Below are 15,851 nucleotides of genomic sequence, written 5' to 3'. Positions count from 1 at the left end.
CTTTTTTAAGCGTTGGCGAAACTGAAGGTGTCCGAATATTCCAAAACACGTGTCAAAGTGTCAAAAATACTTGTCACGTGTCAAAAATAATAATTAAGGTGTCAATATGTTGACATAAGGAAGCAAGTGAATACCTAATGACTTCAGATAATTTTGTGAATTAACTACGACCAAGCTTACATGATTGGGTGACTGATAATGATTGTTGCCAGCTGTTTTTAATTATCTTGGAAGACCTGCCCATAAAGCATTGATCAGCACGTTCTAAATAAGTAGTTGTACTCTGCAAAGTTGGTTTTCGTTTGGCAGTCTAATGAGTCTACATACAGACTTTAAAGTTATACTATTTTGTATCTCGACTGGCAGCCATGCTACTAGGATGCTTTTACAGGTAAGATGCAGTGCAGAAAGCAATGTGTTTACAGTTAATGTAATCTTACATTCTGAAAATATGTATTCTTTGCAACAGTGTGTCCTGGATATGTGTCCTGTTTGGAGTCAGAACAGTTCAGCCAGACACAATAGGTAAGATGGGTAAACTTAAATAAGAGCATCCAATTAAGACTAGACAAAATAAAATGTTATTTTACTTCCAGTTGCAGATATGATCCATGAGCCCTTGCCTTATGGTAGCCTGTTGGACTTCACTAGCTCTGATTCTGCAATCAGTAGCTATCAGTCTAAAGGAGGAAGTCGAGGGCCCAACTATGTTACAGATGTATCTGTCAGCTACCCACATATACCTTCGCAATCTGGCCAACTCAGCCACCTTACTGCTCCACAACCTGGCCAAGTAAGCAACTATGCTGTTCAACCCCAACCTGGATGGGGCAGCAACATCAAAGGCCCACCCCAACCTGGATGGGAGAGCGGCATCACTGGGCCACCCCAACTTGGACAGGTCAGCAACATTCCTGCTTCACCTGGACCATTGACCAACATCACTGCACCATCCCAACCTAAACAGGGCAGCAACATCACTGGTCCACCCCAACCTGGACAGGGTGGCATCATCACTGGTCCACCCCAACCTGGACAGGGTGGCATCATCACTGGTCCACCCCAACCTGGACAGATGCGCAACGTCACCATTGCACAACTTCAACCTGGACAGGGCAGCAACATCACTGTTGCTCCACAACCTGCACAGGGTAGCAATGTTACTGTTGCTCCACCACAACCTGGACAGGGCAGCAACATCACTGTTGCTCCACCACAACTTGGACAGGGTAGCAACATTCCTGCTTCACCTAAACATGGACCATTGACCAACATAACTGCACCATCCCAACCTGAACAGGGCAGTAACATCCCTGGTCCACCCCAACCTGGATGGGGCAGCAACACCACTAGTCCTTCCCAACCCGGACAGATGAGTAACGTCACCATTGCACCTCTTCAACCTGGACAGGGCAGCAACATCACTGGTCCACCTAAACCAGGATGGGTCAAATCCATCACTGATCTTCCACAAACTGGATGGGCAACCAGCATCAGTGTTTCACCCCAACCTGAAAAGGGCAGCAACATCACTGGTCCACCCCAACCTGGACAGGGTGGCAGCATCACTGTTGCTCTGCTAATACCTGGATGGAAGAGCAACATCACTCGGCCACCCCAACTTGGACATGGTAGCAGCATCAGTGTTCCACCTCAACCTGGACAGGGCAGCAACATCACTGTTGCTCAACCTGGACAGGGCAGCAACATCACGGTTGCTCCACCTCAACCTGGACAGGGCAGCAACATCACTGGCTCAACCCAACCTGGACAGGGCGGCAACATCACTGGTCCACCTACACCAGGATGGGTTAAATCCATCACTATTCCTCCACAAACTGGATGGGCAACCAGCATCAGTGTTCCACCCCAACCTGGACAGGGAAACAACAACACTAGTCCATCCCAACCTGAAGAGGGCAGAAACCTCACTCGGCCACCCCAACTTGGACATGGTAGCAGCATCAGTGTTCCACCTCAAACTGGACAGGGCAGCAACATCACTGTTGCTCCACCTCAACAGGGTAGCAACATTCCTGCTTCAACTGGACCAATGACCAACATTACTGCGCCATCCCAACCTGAACAGCGCAGCAACATCACTGGTCCAGCCCAACCTGGATGGGTTGGATCCATCTATGTTTCTCCACAGCCTGGACATATCAGCAACACTGCTCCACCACTACCTCAACAGGCCAAATACCTCCCTGTTCCAACCAAACCAGGGCAGTTCATTAATCTTACAGTTCCAATACAACCATGCATTAACTATCTCCTGGGAACTCCACAACCAGAAAAGAGCAATATCATGCTTCCACCCCAACCTGGACAGGGCAGCAACATCCCTGCTCTAACCCAAAATGTACAGGGTAACAATATCACTGTTGCTCCACAACCTGTACAGGGCAGCAGCATTACTCTGGCTCCACAACAACCTGGAAGGTTCATTTCCATCACTGGTCCACCCCAACCTGGACAGGGCGGCAACATCACTGGCGCACCCCGACTTGGGTGGAAGAGCACCATCTACGGTCCATCCCAACCTGAACAGGGCGGCAACATCACTGTTCCACCACAACCTGAACAGGGCGTTACCATCACTGTTGCTCCACGGCAAGCTGGATCAGTCAGCAACATCACTGTTACTCCCCAACCTTCACAAGGTAGCAATGTTACTGTTGCTCCACCACAACCTGCACAGGGCGGCAACATCACTGTTGCTCCACCACAACCTGGACAGGGCGGCAACATCACTGGTCCACCTACACCAGGATGGGTCAAATCCATCACTATCCCTCCACAAAATGGATGGGCAACCAGCATCAGTGTTTCACCCCAATCTGAACAGGGCAGCAACATCACTAGTCAACCCCAACCTGGACAGGGCAGCAACATCACTGGTCCACCCCAACCTGGACAGGGTAGCAGCATCACTGTTGCTCTGCTAATACCTGGATGGCAGAGCAACATCACTGGGCCACCCCAACTTGGACAGGGCAGCAACGTCGCTGGCCCAACCCAACCTGCGAAGGGAAGCAATGTTACTGTTGCTCCACCACAACCTGCACAGGGCGGCAACATCACTGTTGCGCCACCACAACCTGGACAGGGCGGCAACATCACTGGTCCACCTACACCAGGATGGGTCAAATCCATCACTATTCCTCCACAAACTGGATGGGCAACCAGCATCAGTGTTTCACCCCAACCTGGACAGGGCAGCAACATCACAGGTCCATCCCAACCTGAACAGGGTAGCAGCATCACTGTTGCTCCACCACAACCTGCACAGGGTACCAATGTTACTGTTGCTCCACCACAACCTGCACAGGGCGGCAACATCACTGGTCCATCCCAACCTAGGTGGGAGAGCAACGTCAGTGTTCCACCCCAACCTGGACAGATTAGCCACATCACAGTTGGTTCACCACAACCTGGTTCGGTCAGCAACATCACTGGTCTACCTACACCAGGATGGGTCAAATCCATCACTATCCCTCCACAAACTGGATGGGCAACCAGCATCAGTGTTTCACCCCAACCTGAACAGGGCAGCAACATCACTGGTCCACCCCAACTTGGACATGGTAGCAGCATCAGTGTTCCACCTCAAACTGGTCAGGGCAGCAACATCACTTTTGCTCCACCCCAACCTGGACAGGGCAGCAACATCACTGGTCCACCCCAACCTGCGAAGGGAAGCAATGTTACTGTTGCTCCACCACAACCTGCACAGGGCGGCAACATCACTGTTGCTCCACCACAACCTGCACAGGGCGGCAACATCACTGTTGCTCCACCACAACCTGGACAGGGCGGCAACATCACTGGTCCACCTACACCAGGATGGGTCAAATCCATCACTATTCCTCCACAAACTGGATGGGCAACCAGCATCAGTGTTTCACCCCAACCTGGACAGGGCAGCAACATCACTGGTCCACCACAGCCTGGACAGGGCGGCAACATCACTGTTGCTCCACCACAACCTGCACAGGGCGGCAACATCACTGGTCCATCCCAACCTAGGTGGGAGAGCAACGTCAGTGTTTCACCCCAACCTGGACAGGGCAGCAACATCACTGGTCCACCCCAACTTGGACATGGTAGCAGCATCAGTGTTCCACCTCAAACTGGTCAGGGCAGCAACATCACTTTTGCTCCACCCCAACCTGGACAGGGCAGCAACATCACTGGTCCACCCCAACCTGGACAGGGTAGCAGCATCACTGTTGCTCTGCTAATACCTGGATGGCAGAGCAACATCACTGGGCCACCCCAACCTGGACAGGGCAGCAACGTCGCTGGCCCAACCCAACCTGCACAGGGTAGCAATGTTACTGTTGCTCCACCACAACCTGCACAGGGTACCAATGTTACTGTTGCTCCACCACAACCTGCACAGGGCGGCAACATCACTGTTGCTCCACCACAACCTGGACAGGGCGGCAACATCACTGGTCCACCTACACCAGGATGGGTCAAATCCATCACTATCCCTCCACAAACTGGATGGGCAACCAGCATCAGTGTTTCACCCCAATCTGAACAGGGCAGCAACATCACTGGTCCACCCCAACCTGGACAGGGCAGCAACATCACTGGTCCACCCCAACCTGGACAGGGTAGCAGCATCACTGTTGCTCTGCTAATACCTGGATGGCAGAGCAACATCACTGGGCCACCCCAACTTGGACAGGGCAGCAACGTCGCTGGCCCAACCCAACCTGCGAAGGGAAGCAATGTTACTGTTGCTCCACCACAACCTGCACAGGGCGGCAACATCACTGTTGCTCCACCACAACCTGGACAGGGCGGCAACATCACTGGTCCACCTACACCAGGATGGGTCAAATCCATCACTATTCCTCCACAAACTGGATGGGCAACCAGCATCAGTGTTTCACCCCAACCTGGACAGGGCAGCAACATCACAGGTCCATCCCAACCTGAACAGGGTAGCAGCATCACTGTTGCTCCACCACAACCTGCACAGGGTACCAATGTTACTGTTGCTCCACCACAACCTGCACAGGGCGGCAACATCACTGGTCCATCCCAACCTAGGTGGGAGAGCAACGTCAGTGTTCCACCCCAACCTGGACAGATTAGCCACATCACAGTTGGTTCACCACAACCTGGTTCGGTCAGCAACATCACTGGTCTACCTACACCAGGATGGGTCAAATCCATCACTATCCCTCCACAAACTGGATGGGCAACCAGCATCAGTGTTTCACCCCAACCTGAACAGGGCAGCAACATCACTGGTCCACCCCAACTTGGACATGGTAGCAGCATTAGTGTTCCACCTCAAACTGGTCAGGGCAGCCACATCACTTTTGCTCCACCCCAACCTGGACAGGGCAGCAACATCACTGGTCCACCCCAACCTGCGAAGGGAAGCAATGTTACTGTTGCTCCACCACAACCTGCACAGGGCGGCAACATCACTGGTCCACCTACACCAGGATGGGTCAAATCCATCACTATCCCTCCACAAACTGGATGGGCAACCAGCATCAGTGTTTCACCCCAATCTGAACAGGGCAGCAACATCACTGGTCCACCCCAACCTGGACAGGGCAGCAACATCACTGGTCCACCCCAACCTGGACAGGGTAGCAGCATCACTGTTGCTCTGCTAATACCTGGATGGCAGAGCAACATCACTGGGCCACCCCAACTTGGACAGGGCAGCAACGTCGCTGGCCCAACCCAACCTGCGAAGGGAAGCAATGTTACTGTTGCTCCACCACAACCTGCACAGGGCGGCAACATCACTGTTGCTCCACCACAACCTGGACAGGGCGGCAACATCACTGGTCCACCTACACCAGGATGGGTCAAATCCATCACTATTCCTCCACAAACTGGATGGGCAACCAGCATCAGTGTTTCACCCCAACCTGGACAGGGCAGCAACATCACAGGTCCATCCCAACCTGAACAGGGTAGCAGCATCACTGTTGCTCCACCACAACCTGCACAGGGTACCAATGTTACTGTTGCTCCACCACAACCTGCACAGGGCGGCAACATCACTGGTCCATCCCAACCTAGGTGGGAGAGCAACGTCAGTGTTCCACCCCAACCTGGACAGATTAGCCACATCACAGTTGGTTCACCACAACCTGGTTCGGTCAGCAACATCACTGGTCTACCTACACCAGGATGGGTCAAATCCATCACTATCCCTCCACAAACTGGATGGGCAACCAGCATCAGTGTTTCACCCCAACCTGAACAGGGCAGCAACATCACTGGTCCACCCCAACTTGGACATGGTAGCAGCATTAGTGTTCCACCTCAAACTGGTCAGGGCAGCCACATCACTTTTGCTCCACCCCAACCTGGACAGGGCAGCAACATCACTGGTCCACCCCAACCTGCGAAGGGAAGCAATGTTACTGTTGCTCCACCACAACCTGCACAGGGCGGCAACATCACTGGTCCACCTACACCAGGATGGGTCAAATCCATCACTATCCCTCCACAAACTGGATGGGCAACCAGCATCAGTGTTTCACCCCAATCTGAACAGGGCAGCAACATCACTGGTCCACCCCAACCTGGACAGGGCAGCAACATCACTGGTCCACCCCAACCTGGACAGGGTAGCAGCATCACTGTTGCTCTGCTAATACCTGGATGGCAGAGCAACATCACTGGGCCACCCCAACTTGGACAGGGCAGCAACGTCGCTGGCCCAACCCAACCTGCGAAGGGAAGCAATGTTACTGTTGCTCCACCACAACCTGCACAGGGCGGCAACATCACTGTTGCTCCACCACAACCTGGACAGGGCGGCAACATCACTGGTCCACCTACACCAGGATGGGTCAAATCCATCACTATTCCTCCACAAACTGGATGGGCAACCAGCATCAGTGTTTCACCCCAACCTGGACAGGGCAGCAACATCACAGGTCCATCCCAACCTGAACAGGGTAGCAGCATCACTGTTGCTCCACCACAACCTGCACAGGGTACCAATGTTACTGTTGCTCCACCACAACCTGCACAGGGCGGCAACATCACTGGTCCATCCCAACCTAGGTGGGAGAGCAACGTCAGTGTTCCACCCCAACCTGGACAGATTAGCCACATCACAGTTGGTTCACCACAACCTGGTTCGGTCAGCAACATCACTGGTCTACCTACACCAGGATGGGTCAAATCCATCACTATCCCTCCACAAACTGGATGGGCAACCAGCATCAGTGTTTCACCCCAACCTGAACAGGGCAGCAACATCACTGGTCCACCCCAACTTGGACATGGTAGCAGCATCAGTGTTCCACCTCAAACTGGTCAGGGCAGCAACATCACTGGTCCACCACAACCTGGACAGGGTGGCAACATCACTGGCCCATCCCAACTTGAATGGAAGAGCAACATCACCAGTCCATCCCAACCTGAACAGGGTAGCATTATCACTGTTGCTCCACCACAAGCTGGATTAGCAAGCAACATTACTGTTGCTTCACAACCTGGACAGGTTAGCAACATGACTGGACCACTTCAGCTGGGACAGATCAATAACCTGGCATTTCCTCCACTACTTGGGCAGGTTGGCTACCTTCCTTATCAGCAGCAACTCTCCATTCCTAGCACTCAGGAACTTCAAATCAGTCAGCTCAGCTATTTCATCGACTACCACAAAATATTTGAGTATATAAAAGCATTGATCACCAATATCTATTTTTCTGAAGGCTTATTTCAAAGTCTACTCAATGACACCAGAGCAAATGTTGAAGTGTAATTTGAAGACGCCACTGTCAGTGAGATTTCAAACAGCCTCTTGAGTCGACCAGAGTATCATATTAAATTGTACTTGTATAACCAGTTAACCTCTGAAGTCTTGTGTATAATCAGATATCCTTTTGAGGATTATGTGCCATCGTTGCAGAAGTCTACACGTATTCTAAGTTTCTCTTTGAGAACTGAACCTAAAATAAAATTGATTCAATGTCTTTTGAAATTGAAAGTCTTGTGGCCCTCAGTTTCTTTCTTCTGATGGTTTACAGGGAGTTGGAAATAAGTACTCGAAAGAATGTGTCCCGCAATACACCCTAAACATTGATATGAGAAATCTGATATGAATGCACGTGCTGACAATAAGAAATAAACACTAAACATGGTAGACTAGTCAACATTCTCTCCATTAGATGCATGCAGCAAGACCCATATTTATTTGCGCAAGATCTACCCACAGTGCATCCGGAAGTATTCGCAGCGCTTCACTTTTTCCACGTTATGTTACAGCCGTATTCCAAAATGTATTAAATACCTTTTTTTTCCTCATTCTACTCACAATACCACAATAATCATATGAAAAAAAGATTTTAATGTTTTTGTAAATGTTATAATCACATACATTTTCACAGCCTTTCAAAATTTAGCTCAAGTGCATCCTGTTTCCACAGATCATCCTTGAGATGTTGTGATGTTGTGTTGAGATGTTGATGTGAACTATATTGGAGTCCACCTAATGTAAATTCAGTTGATTGGACATGATTGGGAAAGGCACACACCTGTCTATTTAAGGTCCCACGATTGACAGTGCATGTCAGCGCACAAACCAAGCCATGAAGTCCAGGGAATTGTCTTGTAGACTTCCGAGACAAGATTGTATTGAGGCACAGATCTGGGGAAGGGTACAGAAAAGTTTCTGCAGCATTGAAGGACTCTTAACACCATGAGAAACACAATTCTCTGGTCTGATGAAACAAAGATTAAACTCTTTAGCCTGAATGCGAAGTGTCATTTCTGGAAGAAACCAGCCACCGCTCATTACCTGGCCGATACCATCCATACAGTAAAGCATGGTGGTGGCAGCATAATGCTGTGGGGAGGTTTTTCAGCATCAGGAACTGGGAGACTAGTCAGAATCGAGGGGAAAGATGAATGCAGCAATGTACAGAGACATCCTTGATGAAAACCTGTTACAGAGCGCTCTGGACCTCTGCTGACTGATGCACTTCTGAGCTGTAAGGATGGCGGGATGGAGCAGGTTCCAAACCAGCGGCTGAAGCCAGGAGAGAAAGTCTCCTATTTCTCAAAACTTCCAGAAGAGAAAAATGATAATTGATCAGCATTGTGCAATAGTTGGTTGTTTTTTGATGCGTTATATTTGTTTCTGATATCTGATGTATTGTTTACCCTTTCTGTTGTTAAATTGAGTCTTGCGTTTGTGTTTCATTCTTCAGAGACACAAAATTACGCCCAGTCTTCAGCAGGACCCAGAGTCGATGGACAGGACAGTTCCTGTGTCATCATGAAGTAACAGTATGTAGTTATGTTTACAGCCTCTGACATCACAAGATGAACATTATAGAATAAAGCTGAATATTAATATAACTTATATATTGGGAAACTAATTATTGCTCATGTTTAACCCTAAAATACATTGTTAAAAAAGGATTTGTGTTCAACATTAGCAGTGCTAATATAGTTTTACTCTTTGTCCTAGAGTGCCAGGCTGACATCAAACAGATGGCAGCATCATCTGATGCTTTTCCAATTTCCACTAGGCCACAGACACAACCCTTTTTGAGTGTATTAAGTAAAGTCCCCAGACATATCCAGTCCTGTGGAATCCCACAACACCAATTATAACCTTACAACTGTAGCAAGCATCTAATATTCCAAAGTTCTACAAGACAAGCTAAAAGCTTTCTTCAGGCCTTCCGAAGAGCCAGCTTTGCCTGAAACAACATCATGCATATCCTCTAAGGATGTAGATTCAGAGGTCAAAAGCCCGTCTTCAACATCCCCTGCTGCTGAAGAAGTGGTGGAATTGGGCAAGGAGAATGAGTCCAACCTACATCCAGTAGCTAGTCTGGTTGCCCTTACTTCGTGGAACGTTTAGTGGATTTCACCAGCGAGGAAATCCATGAAAATAAGGATGAAAGCCAGAGAGCAACCAAGGTCAATATCAACACCTTCCTTCAACACCCAAGGCTGAGACACACACAATTTAGGGTGGTGAATTCCACTCGTGTGTGATAAATTAATGAAACACATAGCCGTGCGACTTTCTCATAGTCAGAATGTGAGCAAGAAACTGCTTAAAGGGCCGGCGCACCGCCTGGCTGTTTCCACCACTGCTGCCAAGTCATTGCCACTGTATGTAAAAATCATGCCACTCCCATCTCATATTTACATGGCATTTAGCAGACACGCTTATCCAGAGCGACTTACAGTAAGTACAGGGACATTCCCCCGAGGCAAGTAGGGTGAAGTGCCTTGCCCAAGGACAAAACATAATTTTGCACTGCCAGATTTCAAACTGGCAACCTTCTGATTAATAGCTCGATTACCGCTCATCCATCTGACTCCTATGTATCTTTTCCTGGCTTCAAGGTAAGGCATAGTTATTGTCATATGCTTTTCATGCACGTCGATGCAAATGTAGTTCAACAAAAAGCTGCATAAAAAAATGCTTCTTAAACATTAACTTTAGATATTTTTTATATTTTTTTTACCAAAAATGTTTTGCTTGTTTACATAACCCAGTGGGGAAATAACTAATAAACAATCAAAACCACACAGAGATTACCACCCTGTCAGTGAAGATTATATAAAAATATCTTCACTCATCCATCCTCACCTATTCTGGTCAGAAACAGCAGAATACTTTGAGAGATATCATGCAGTTCTATGTGGTGTTAGGTCTGCTCGCTCTCTGTGGGCACACTCAGTCAAGGTAAGAATATTTTGCTGTTTTTTAGTCTGTCTCTTCTTAATGTGACATATACATTAATATTTGTTTTACTTTTAACAATATAGAAATGCATGAAAATGCATATACTGCAATTATTTAAGCAATAAGCCCCAAGAGGCCGTGTTTTGCGCCGATTTTAGAACTGGTAAGGGGAGTTGTTAGGCACGACGCGAAGCGGACAGTAAATTATCACATTAGATCGCTCTCTCTCACACACACGCAGGAATTCCAAATGCTTCCTGAAGGACTCATTATCCGGACAGCCAAGTACAAGGGTTATCAAATCTATTGCCATCTTTGGCTTTGTTCTCAAAGGATGTGACCCCTCAATGCGTAAGATCACATTCGTACACCACATACCTCCAGACTAAACCCTCCATAACCCTCCAAGTCCACAACCAATCATCTCAGATCCAAACATGACCGCAACCACATCCTCCACACATGGGCCAACAACATTTCCTAATCACCCCATCTAAACAGCTTTTTTAGTTCTGTTAAGAATCAATAAAGCTGTGGGATTCTGAGTTATTATTTAGTTTTTAACAGGATTCCTGTTAAAAATGCAATGGAACAATGATAACAAAGAACATCATTACACGCAAATAAATACAAATAATATGAAAATAAAAAAGAGACTGTAACAAATAAAAAAGTCAGTTTCAGGGAAAAAAAACAAGTTAGGATACCTACACTGAGTGTCACAGTTGCAAAATATCTTCTGAAAAGATACCATCAGGGTTGGTTGACTTCCCTTTACCACAGAAGTTCTTGCATTTGCAAGATCCACATGTGATTCTGAGTTTCTTCATAGTAAACTTTCTGTTTTCCGTAACTTAAAAGTTCCAGTACTATTCTTACAAGAATTAATGACCATTTGAACATAATAATCTGCCAACATTTTTGCATTCATCTTTTTGGCATGTATTTTCCATTCCTGGGGATGCTTTGGCCTAGAAGTAGACATGTGGTTCCTGATGACTGGCAGGGCTCACCTGAACTGAGTCCTCAGGCAGAGAACCAATCACATTTGTCCAGTTTCACCAGTTGATAAGGTGTTATCCTACCTCTGACAACATATACATTTTCTGACTGCTCCATTTGTGCTGGTCAAACACATGAGTAAGCTTTTGAGAGATGTGGAAAAGTCTGACTACCACTATGACTGATGAGAGACTTCCACATGTCCAACGGCAGCTTGAATCAGCCATGTGAGGTACCTGTGACTGGTACGAACAGGGAAGGCTAAGGGTCTGACAAGGGCAGCGGTGTGTCCATTGGTGTGACATTTTTGATAGGGGGTGGCACCAGGGGTGGCCTGCCTCTGACTGGGCATATAGCCAATCATATATTGGGGTGGCCAATCAGATTTCAGGGGTGGCCCGTGCCACCCTATGCCACCCCCTGAACATGCCCCTGGACAAGGGAACACTTTAAGAACAGAGTGCCAGAGAGGTAAAGCCAAAAGACCATCGCCATGCTTTGGATTGTCAGCTGTCTTGCTCTATTGGCCTCTGCACTGGGTGAGTGTTGTCATGTTCATATTGTGACACAGTCGGTGGTGGAACACCTAGTCCTTGTGCCGTCAGGGGAACCAGGTTATGACGGACACAAGCACACGTGTACATATACAAATGTTGTGTGATGTGATGTTCTCAGCAGTTAGGGATGGAGTGGTGGACAAGATGCCATGAGCTAGTTTGACTTTCATGACATTGGTTAAGTAGTGGTCAACCTGTCTTTTGATGGTGTCGGTTTGGGGCCCTAGGGTGTGGAGTGCCCTCAATCAAGCCCCAGGTGAGCGGCTACAACAAGATTGTACATGGAGGGAATGCAGTATCCGGAGGCTGGCCGTGGCAGGTGTCCCTTCAGGAAATCTACATTCACCTTTTAAAAAAACACACACACTTTTCAGAAATTCCTCCAGAGTGACTTGCTCAGCGACAGGAATCCCCAAACTCTCTTCCTCCAGGACACCAATGGCTTCCACTTCTGTGGAGGATCTCTGCTCAGCTGCTCATTGCCGTGTCAGGTAAGTGGTTTTGCCCTCAAGGGCTTCACCTCTGTTCCCAACCTGCCTTTCTGGCAAATACTGTCAGTGGAAGCATTGTGTCAGACTGTAAAAATGCCCTGTGAAATATAAGTGCATGATGTAAGTAAATAGCTTGCTTGTGCTTAAAACAAGTACATCTGGCGGGCAGTGCCATAACAAAATGTCACCTCATCTGGTTTCTTAAAGTAATGTGTAATTGACTTCAAGTAAGTCTAAAAACAGGATTATCACTCTATTATCACTCTCATATCTACAGAATTTGCAGTGTCTCTCTCCCTATGTGCTGGAGCTTCTGGAGTATCATCTTGTCAGGTAATTCAGTTCTCCTGGAACAAGTTATAAAACTAATATACATATGAAAATATTTTAGGGGCAACTATCGGTTTTATTCACACTGCCGTGTGCAGCTTCAATCACTTTCCTCCTGTCTGCCTTTCTAGACCTCCTGTATTCTTCACACTCAATTTTCTTAGAAGCAAGCTCTTCTCTGTGTCCACTAGGGGGATTCTGGCGGCCCTCTGTTTTGCCAGAATGGAGCTGCTTGGTACCAAGTGGGAATTGTGACTTGGGGCACCAGGAACTGCAATGTGCGCACCCCAGCTGTGTACGCCCCAGGGATGGAAATTAAATTTGTTGTCCACTGGCCACTGTGGCTGGTGGATTTCAAAATCTACCAGCCACTCAATGTTTTTACCAGCCACTTGTTTTTAACCGACAATGTGTAACCTCATGTGAAAATTAATAGTACAAGATCTACAATATGCTACTTGAGCAGTTTATTTAATCTCAAGTCTTCTGTCTTTCTGTCTTATACATACACAAACCACGAACTGATATACATTTCATTAAATGGGTAGGGCAGATTAAACAACAAACTACCATTCCTCCACCCATCCTCCCCACTACAATTTACTCATACTCATCAGAATCTGAAGTTTCAGAGGTGCTTTTCCTGAGCGTAGGGTTAGAGAGAGAAAGGGAGGGGTTGAGAGAGAAGTGCAAGAGGACAAATAGCAGGAAGAGTGCAAAAACTGCTTTCAGAGTTTCCCCATGTCCTCTGTGGTGAGAGTAACCAGGTTTCATTTACTATAATGGCGACAACAACAATAAGTAAGTTTCTCTAAAACTTTTCCTTTCATGATAATCAAACTTCAACAGTAAGTACTTAATAAAATCTATCCTTTCTCTCCACAATTATACAAGTCATGTTTAGGAAACCCATGTTTTGGGGGGGATTTCAAAACATTTGGTTGTACCACAAACAATGGATAGATAGAAATATACATTTACAGACCACACCAGCAATGGATATCTTTTTTTAGTTTTACTTGAAGGTAGAAAAAGCATGAACGAATTAAGGAATGAAGGAGACGAGTTAGAGTAATCCAGGCAGAACACTCTTCAAGTGGCAGATGAGTCGTACGGTCTTGCATGGGCTTCTAGGAGCTTGGCCGATCCCCTTCAAGGCTGCTGGATAGCAGGAGGGGAGCTGCAGAGTACAGAAGGGAGAGGAGGTTGGGAGGGGGTGAGATGCAAAACTAGAGATGCATGAGATACTAGAAATGCATGCAATATACCAGTACTGGTATGTTTTAGGCATGGCAGAGAACCAACAATATGTGAATGTCTTTGGATCATTTCTTGTGGTCACATAGCAAGAACGTGGGCTACATATACAGCTCTGGCATTGTTGTGAAATCTGAAATCTTTTTTCCCCAGCTCTCTTATGGACTTCCTATGTAGTTAAAGTTGTATTTATAGCAGGCTACTAACTAGCCTGAGGTAAATGTTGGATTATCTGATGAGTATCAGGTGTGTAAATTGCAGGTGCATGGGCGTTGTGGTGTGTTCATCTCTTACCGAACCTCAGTCAATTCCAAGTCCATTAAAGAAAAATCTCCATTTGTCAATGTATTTTTTGTTTACTTATTTTTAAATTTATATCTTTAAAAATGTACGTGATTGTGACACAAATGTTTTCAATTGAAGTTGCAACTGATGTAAAACAGCAGTTTCCCTCTGATTTTAGGCTCACAGAACATCACCCTGAATGTCACCCTAGGGGCATCTGAAGGGGCAAGTCCAAACGTACACTGGCTGACGACAACATCTCTGGTGATCCACTATGTGACATTTGTGACCGGCACCATTGGTAATGGTCTGGTCATCTATGTGACAGGGTACAGGATGACAAAAACAGTCAACTCGGTGTGGTTCCTCAACTTGGCCTGCACTGACTTCCTCCTCACAGCCTTTCGAATCATTAGCATCATTCACACGACTCGCAATTTTGAGTGGATCTTCGGGCCCTTTATGTGTAAGCTGAACAGCATGGTGAACGTGCACAACATGTTCACCAGCATCTTCATCCTGGTGGCCATCAGTGTAGACCGCTGCCTGTGCATATGTGTGGTAGTATGGGCCCAGAATAAACGCACAACACGCAAGGCTGAGTTCACATGTGTCGGGATCTGGCTGGTCTCTTTGATTTGCAGCATCCCTTACACTCTCCACCGAGAAACCATAGTTCTCAACGACAAAACATACTGCTGTTTAAACATTACTCTTAAAGGACATAAGGACCTCATAGTGTTACGTTTTGTACTGGGATTCCTCATCCCTTTCGTAATCATCATCGGGTCTTATGTCGCCATAGGAATGCGCACCAGACGCCTCCATAGGAAGAGAATAGGGCCAAGGTCTCTCCGCATCATCTTTGCAATCATCCTGGCTTTCTTCATATGCTGGCTGCCATTCCACGTGTTCCAGTTCATAGACTATTATTGTCACGTGGTAGCAGTCAACCACACTTTCAAATCTTTCGTGTATGGGGGTGTTGCACTGTCCAGTAGCATGGCAATTTTCAACAGCTGCCTGAACCCCTTTCTTTATGTCTTTATGTGTGATGACTTCCAGAGGAAGCTTCATCAGTCTGTGTGCCTGGTCTTTGAGAGTACTTTTGCAGAGGACCTGGTCATATCGTCTCGCTCCCTGACATCCCATCTGTCCCGGACCTCGCGCAAGTCAGACTCTACTGCCCCCGAGCCAACTCAGAGAGACTGTGACTGA

At 47.4% G+C, this 15,851-nt stretch overlaps 2 protein-coding genes across 2 annotated transcripts; both read left to right on the top strand.

The window, feature by feature from the left end:
• The first annotated feature begins 3 nt into the window (after positions 1 to 3).
• LOC124475837 (protein FAM186A-like) lies at positions 4 to 7,983 on the top strand. Its single transcript, XM_047032678.1, has 5 exons — positions 4 to 391; positions 470 to 525; positions 597 to 1,447; positions 3,923 to 5,622; positions 5,662 to 7,983. Exons 1-5 carry the CDS (start codon positions 369 to 371, stop codon positions 7,763 to 7,765), a joined length of 4,734 nt encoding a protein of 1,577 aa, XP_046888634.1. The 5' UTR covers positions 4 to 368; the 3' UTR covers positions 7,766 to 7,983.
• A 3,474-nt stretch (positions 7,984 to 11,457) lies between these two features.
• On the top strand, positions 11,458 to 15,851 carry LOC124475836 (N-formyl peptide receptor 3-like). Its single transcript, XM_047032677.1, has 4 exons — positions 11,458 to 12,589; positions 12,702 to 12,761; positions 13,039 to 13,094; positions 14,812 to 15,851. Exons 1-4 carry the CDS (start codon positions 12,552 to 12,554, stop codon positions 15,849 to 15,851), a joined length of 1,194 nt encoding a protein of 397 aa, XP_046888633.1. The 5' UTR covers positions 11,458 to 12,551.

This window comes from Hypomesus transpacificus, chromosome 13, assembly GCF_021917145.1.
Source record: "Hypomesus transpacificus isolate Combined female chromosome 13, fHypTra1, whole genome shotgun sequence".
Lineage (NCBI taxonomy): Eukaryota > Metazoa > Chordata > Actinopteri > Osmeriformes > Osmeridae > Hypomesus > Hypomesus transpacificus.
The sequence above is the reverse complement of the archived record's forward strand: the minus strand, read 5'-3'. Positions and strand labels throughout refer to the sequence as shown.

Excerpts from the sequence above, each read along its gene's own strand:
- LOC124475837 (XM_047032678.1), top strand. The coding sequence starts at position 369 with ATGCTACTAGGATGCTTTTACAG. Across the intron at positions 1,448-3,922 it reads GTCCACCTAAACCAGGATGG|GGCAGCAACATCACTGGTCC; the intron begins GTCAAATCCATC and ends CAACCTGGACAG. Across the intron at positions 5,623-5,661 it reads CCACCCCAACCTGGACAGGG|GAGCAACATCACTGGGCCAC; the intron begins TAGCAGCATCAC and ends ACCTGGATGGCA.
- LOC124475836 (XM_047032677.1), top strand. The coding sequence starts at position 12,552 with ATGGAGGGAATGCAGTATCCGGAGGCTGGCCGTGGCAG. Across the intron at positions 12,590-12,701 it reads CCGGAGGCTGGCCGTGGCAG|GACACCAATGGCTTCCACTT; the intron begins GTGTCCCTTCAG and ends CTCTTCCTCCAG. Across the intron at positions 13,095-14,811 it reads CTGGAGTATCATCTTGTCAG|GCTCACAGAACATCACCCTG; the intron begins GTAATTCAGTTC and ends CTCTGATTTTAG.